This window comes from Sapajus apella, unplaced genomic scaffold (genome assembly GCF_009761245.1).
Source record: "Sapajus apella isolate SASKATOON/1434 unplaced genomic scaffold, GSC_monkey_1.0 scaffold13, whole genome shotgun sequence".
Lineage (NCBI taxonomy): Eukaryota > Metazoa > Chordata > Mammalia > Primates > Cebidae > Sapajus > Sapajus apella.
Window position 1 is genome coordinate 923,777 of NW_022436953.1, and position 6,419 is coordinate 930,195.

At 42.0% G+C, this 6,419-nt stretch overlaps 1 protein-coding gene across 3 annotated transcripts in view; it reads right to left on the reverse strand.

Moving 5' to 3' along the window:
• ARHGAP19 (Rho GTPase activating protein 19) overlaps window positions 1-6,419 on the reverse strand; it is a 74,528-nt gene that overhangs the window by 23,562 nt on the left and 44,547 nt on the right. For all 3 annotated transcript variants that reach the window (XM_032281176.1, XM_032281174.1, XM_032281175.1), the window contains exons 7-8: window positions 5,735-5,800; window positions 2,507-2,698 (exon numbers count right to left, since the gene is read on the reverse strand). In XM_032281176.1, coding sequence (XP_032137067.1) covers window positions 2,507-2,698; window positions 5,735-5,800 — 258 coding nt within the window. The remainder of the gene's footprint in view (window positions 1-2,506; window positions 2,699-5,734; window positions 5,801-6,419) is intronic.

Consider the following 6,419-nt stretch of genomic DNA (forward strand, 5'->3'; position numbering starts at 1 on the left):
TGCAACCTCCACCTACAAGAGTTCAAGCGATTCTCATGCCTCAGCCTCCCGAATAGCTGATATTATAGGTGTGCACCACCACACTCAGCTAATTTTTTCTATTTTTAGTAGAGATGGGGTTTCACTGTGTTGGTCAGTCTGGTCTCAAACTCCTGGCCTAAAGTGATCCACCCACTTCATCATCCCAAAGTGCTAGGATTACAGGCATGAGCCACCACACCCAGCCTCTTCTGCCTTTTCTTATTATGCTTTTAAAATTTCAGTACTGTAAAAATTTGGGGCCAGGAGAGGTGGCTCACACCTATAATTCTGGCACTTTGGGAGGCCAAGGTGGGCGGATGACCTGAGGTCAGGAGTTTGAGACCAGCCTGACCAACATGAAGAAACCCCGTCTCTACTATTAAAAAAAATTTTTTTAAATAGCCGGGCACGGTGGCTCAAGCCTGTAATCCTAGCACTTTGGGAGGCCGAGGCGGGTGGATCACGAGGTCAAGAGATTGAGACCATCCTGGTCAACATGGTGAAACCCCGTCTCTACTAAAAATACAAAAAATCAGCTGGGCATGGTGGCGCGTGCCTGTAATCCCAGCTACTCAGGTGGCTGAGGCAGGAGAATTGCCTGAACCCAGGAGGCGGAGGCTGCGGTGAGCAGAGATCGCACCATTGCACTCCAGCCTGGGTAACAAGAGCGAAACTCCGTCTCAAAATAAATAAATAAATAAATAAATAAATAAAAATAAATAAATAAATAAAATAAAAACAAAGTTAGCTGCGTGTGGTAGTGCATGTCTGTAATTTCAGCTACTTGGGAGGCTGAGGCAGGAGAACTGCTTGAACTCAGGAGGCGGAGATTGCGGTGAGCCAAGATCGCCCCATTGCACTCCAGCCTGGGCAACAAGAGCGAAACTCCATCTCAAAAAAAAAAATTTGGAAATTTTATCAGTTCAAGTTCTGGAGGTTAAAAAATTACTTTTATATAAAGGTACCAAGAGGTTCTAAAGTTAATTACCTTGGCAGGCAGAAAAATTAGCCACATCTAAAGAGCTTAGCTAGTAAATATCCCTACTGAACACATTGGGACAAGTAAAAACCCATTGTTCCTAATATTGGCAAGGGTACAATAAGGTAAATTCTCTCATATGCAACTCAAGGGAGTGTTAACTGGCAAAATGTTCTGGGAAGGTATTTAGCAAGGTGTATCCAGAGTCTTTTAAAAATGCATATTAAAAAGTACATGACACTAAAAATATGAAAAATTAGCCAGGCATGGTGGCATGCACCTGTAGTCTCAGCTACTTGAGAGGCTGAGGTGTGAGGATCATGATCACCTGAGCCCAGGGAGGTTGAGGCTGCAGTAAGCCATGCTTGTGCCACTGCACTCTAGCCTGGGCAACAGACTCAAAAAAAAAAAAAAAAAAAGTATACACCACATACTTTCTGTTTTTCTAAAAAGTGCAAAATGTTTTTTTCTTTCTTATCTTTAAGTCTCAGTGTTCTTGTTGAAAGAAGCCATTATACGTGTCCTACATGAAACTACTTAGCTGCTATCAAGAATTAAATCACTAGACTGGTTTGGATCTGCACCAATACTCAGCCAACACCCTGTAAAATTCCAGTTGTAACACAGTTTGCTAGGTCTCAAAGTAACTTCAAAGAGAGTGGCAGAAACTTCTCTTAAATGACTTTGTCAATTCTTAAGAAAAGCTCAGTTCACCATTATCTGAGTACTTGTTTATACCTGGCCTTATGCTGAGAGTAGGTATGAAATAAGTAAAAACAGACTCTTCCCCAAGAAAGTCCCAGTTGAATAAAAAGTCAAGACGCTGACCCTGCCCGTTCAGGTAGAATTCTAAAAGGGCTGAGACAAAATTAATCTCCTGAGAAAGAAACTACCCAAAGTCACAGGACTTACATACCACACTTTGAATCCCAAAATAGCAAATTTTGTTCCCATAGCTCCAGGATAAACAAACTTAGCCACAGAATTCCTACTTTCTAGTATCAGACTAGGGCCCTGATTTATTGTTTTCTAACTGCAAACAACTCTGTTAATAAAAAGCTAAAAGTTAGGGTTTGCTATGCCAGCCACCCTATATAGATTACCTCTAATTTTTACAACTATGAAATATTCATGTTACTATTACCATTTTACAAACAAGAAAACTGAAACTCATAAAAGTTATTTGCTAAGAAAATCTGGAGGGTTTACACTTTGGAATAATATATTGTAACTGCTGGTCCTCTCTCAGCAAACCTGGGACATGACCAAAATTAGAGACACTCTAACCATACTTGGATCCTCCTGTTAACTGCAGAAATGCAAGAGCCTCCACTCCTTTCTCTACTGGAGCAATAGCACAGAGATCGCCAGGGAGGTTCCATAGACAAGCCTGCTTTCTTGGCTAAGCCAAAAATTAAATGAGATTCTTAACAATATGACTTACTGATTCTACAACCACGATTACATTCCTAAAGCCCCATTCATGACTTCCCTGCCTTCAGGCACCTGTCTAATAAGTTGTTTCTTCTTTGCTGACTCTGGCATATTGTGAACATGTTGAAACAGCTCTCTCAGTGCCTCTTCCGTATGCTGCTGGGTCTCCTCCTGGTGAGGGCAGGAATCTATCCAGTTCCGCTTCTGAGACTTTGACAGCTGAAAGGACTTAGAATGACATGAAGCTATCAGGTCAAGGTCGTCCTAAAGAAAATTTAAAAGAGTAAATTAATATATCCTGCCAACTTTGTTTTAGGGTTCTTACAAAAACCTGGAACAAAAAAAGGGAGAGTGGAGATATGGTATACTCCTATACTCAGGAACAAGAAAAACCTTAACACTATTAACAGACAACAAGGAACCTATTAATATAGGTTATATTAATAGCCCACTCCCATGGCCTGCCCAGAAAACCTAAGTGCCTTTATAATACTGCCACCAAGAGTAATATGTGTATAAGAGTTCAGTTTTAAAAGCATCTTTTAATTTCATTAATTTTCACTGCTATTCAACAAGGTAAGTAGGGAAAGTATCCTGATTCCCATCTGACAGAGGAGAAAAAAACTGAGGTTAAACTTTAAGTTTAAAGTCATCTGAGGCCGGGTGCGGTGGCTCACGCCTGTAATCCCAGCACTTTGAGAGGTCAAGGCAGGCCTGACCAAAGGAGGTAGGGAGTTTAAGACCGGCCTGACCAACATAGAGAAATACTGTCTCTACTAAAAATATAAAATTAGCTGGGTGTGGTGGCGAATGCCTGTAATCCCAGCTACTCAGGAGGCTGAGGCAGAAGAATCGCTTGAACCCAAGAGGCAGAGGTTGCGGTGAGCCAAGACCACAACATTGCACTCCAGCCTGGGCAACAAAAACGAAATTCCATCTCAAAAAATTAAATTAAATTAAATTTTTAAAAAATAAAAATAAAAAAGTCATCTGGATACTAAAGTGACAGACCCACCTGAGAGCCCAATGGCTCTGACTCTTGGCTAGTACTCCTTCCCACACATGAAAACTTAATATGACAACTAGACAGCAATGCTAGAGGAACAAAAACAGCTCTCTAAGAAAAACCACAATCCAGTTAAACTAGTTGAAATCAAATACTGTTTTCCTGGTCACAATGAATATTTGCAGAACAAGAGGGAAAAACAAATAGGAGCAGAAAAAATACCACAAGTGGACAGCTTAAGTTTCTAACCAACACAGGACAAATAGAACTTGAAAAATTTAAGCACTTAAAAAGTGCTTGTAAAGTTTTTAACTTCTCACTTTTTTTCTTTTTTATTTTTTTGGGTTTTTTTTTTTTTTTTTTTGAGACGGAGTTTCACTCATGTCACCCAGGCTGGAGTGCAATGGCTCGATCTCGGCTCACTGCAACCTCCGCCTCCTGGGTTCAGGCAATTCTCCTGCCTCAGCCTCCTCAGTAGCTGGGATTACAGGTACACACCACCATGACCAGCTAATTATTTTTTTGTTTGTTTTTCACTTTTTTTTTTTTTTTTTCAGGGGGGGGGGGGAAGTTTATTTTAAAAGGCTTTAAAAAAAAAAAAAAAAAAAAGGCTTAGAGGCCGGGCGCAGTGGCTCACGCTTGTAATCCTAGCACTTTGGGAGGCCAAGGCGTGAGGATCACGAGGTCCAGAGTTCAAGACCAGACTGACCAATATGGTGAAACCCCATCTCTACTAAAAAAAATACAAAAATTAGCTTGGCATGGTGGCTCGTGCCTGTAATCCCAGTTACTTGGGAGGCTGAGGTAGGAGAATTGCTTGAACCGAGACCAGGGAGGCGGAGGTTGCAGTGAGTCGAGATCGAGCCACTGCACTCCAGCCTAGGCTACAGAGCAAGACTCCACCTCAAAAAACCAAAAAAAAAAAAAGGCTTAGAAAAGGACAGAAAGGAACGTATGCTTGGAAGAGACCCAAGCAGGCACATAAAAGCCAAGTGCCTAACTTGTCACTTTTTAAATTTTTTTTGAGATGGAGTCTCACTCTGTCACCCAGGCTGGAGTACAGTGTCACCATCTTGGCTCACTGCAACCTCTGCCTCTTGGGCTCAAGTGATCCGCCCACCTCAGCCTCCTGAGTAGCAGAGACTACAGGTACGTGCCACCTCGCCTAGATAACTTTCTGTATTTTTAGTAGAGACATGTTGCCCAGGCTGGTCTCGAACACCTGAGCTCAAGTGATCCGCCTGCCTCAGCCTCTGAAAGTGCTAGGATTACCGGCATAAGCCACCAGACCTGGCCATAAGTTCTCACTTTTAAAACTCAATAATCATATCTAGACTAGACGTGGTGGCTCATGCCTGTAATCGCAGCACTTTGGAAGGCTGAGGCAGCCAGATCACTTGAGCCCAGGAGTTTGAGACCAGCCTAGGCAACACAGTGAAACCCTATCTCTATCAAAAATATAAAAATTAGCAGGCATGGTGTGCATGCCTGTACTCCCAGCTACTCAGGAGGCTGAGGTGAGAGGATCAACTAAGCCCAGTAGGCAGAGGTTGCAGGGAGCTGAAATCATGCCACTGCACTCCGGCCTATACAACAGAGCAAGATCCTGTCTCAAAAAAAATAACAATTTTCATATCTAATCTTCTTAATAAGCATTATATATTTTCCTATCTTTCTAAGCTCATGTGGTCTCAAATCTTTTAGCCATTTGATAAGAGTTTTACCATACCACTGAACCTAAAATAGGAATGAATTATATAAAACTGTCCTTTCTTTCCTATAAAATATTTAACACATTTTCTAGTCACAGATTATTTCCATCAGAAGGACTTTATGAAAAAAACTTTAAACACAAGGTCTGTGTGATCACTCTTATGAAGAGGATACCATCTATCAGTGGAGAACCTCTGAAAGCAGATAAAAATAGTATGTGGGGAGCTTTTTTTTTTTTAAGAGACAGGGTCTCAATGTGCTACCCAGGCTGGAGTGCAGTGACACAATCAGCTCACTGCAGACTTGAACTCCTAGGTTCAATCGAGCCTCCCATCTCAGCCTCCAGAGTCACTGGGATTACAGGCCTAAGCTACCACACCTTGAATGTGGAACATTTGTATACTAACACATAACTTATTTCTTAGTCTTCTTCATTATGACAAAATAACTACATAATTTTGAGCTATAACACTAAAAACTTCTTATTTTCCATGCTTTTACTTTGACTTCATCCTTTGTTTTAAAACTCCACCAATCTTAACGCTCTCCTTGTTTGGGTTAAGAGCAGATCCTATTCTTACCTTGGATGCCTGAGTTCTGGATCCCAAATAGTGCAATCTGGCACACTCCCGAATGTAAGCAGGAGCCTAGGCAGGACATAAAAGAAAACCAAAACTCAGTGATTAGTAGTATATAACATTCTTTCAGGTCACAACGACAACGGTTCTTAAAATCATTTGACTAGCAGATTACTTCAGAAAAGCCAAAGATACTCAAAATTCATAGCTTTTCCATAACTTCCTTTCTCTCTTTTTTTTTTTTTTTTTTTTTTTTTTGAGACGGAGTTTCGCTCTTGTTACACAGGCTGGAGTGCAATGGCGCAATCTCGGCTCACCGCAACCTCCGCCTCCTGGGTTCAGGCAATTCTCCTGCCTCAGCCTCCTGAGTAGCTGGGATTACAGGCGCGCGCCACCATGCCCAGCTGATTTTTTGTATTTTTAGTAGAGACGGGGTTTCACCATGTTGACCAGGATGGTCTCGATCTCTTGACCTCGTGATCCACCCGCCTCGGCCTCCCAAAGTGCTCGGATTACAGGCGTGAGCCACCGCGCCCGGCTATAACTTCCTTTCCCTTGCCACCAAATAGATACCTCAACAAATCTGATGGAAAAACTGTGAGAAGACACCAATGTAATCATTGCTGCTTTAAAAATCAAACATGGGCCCGGCGCGGTGGCTCAAGCCTGTAATCCCAGCACTTTGGGA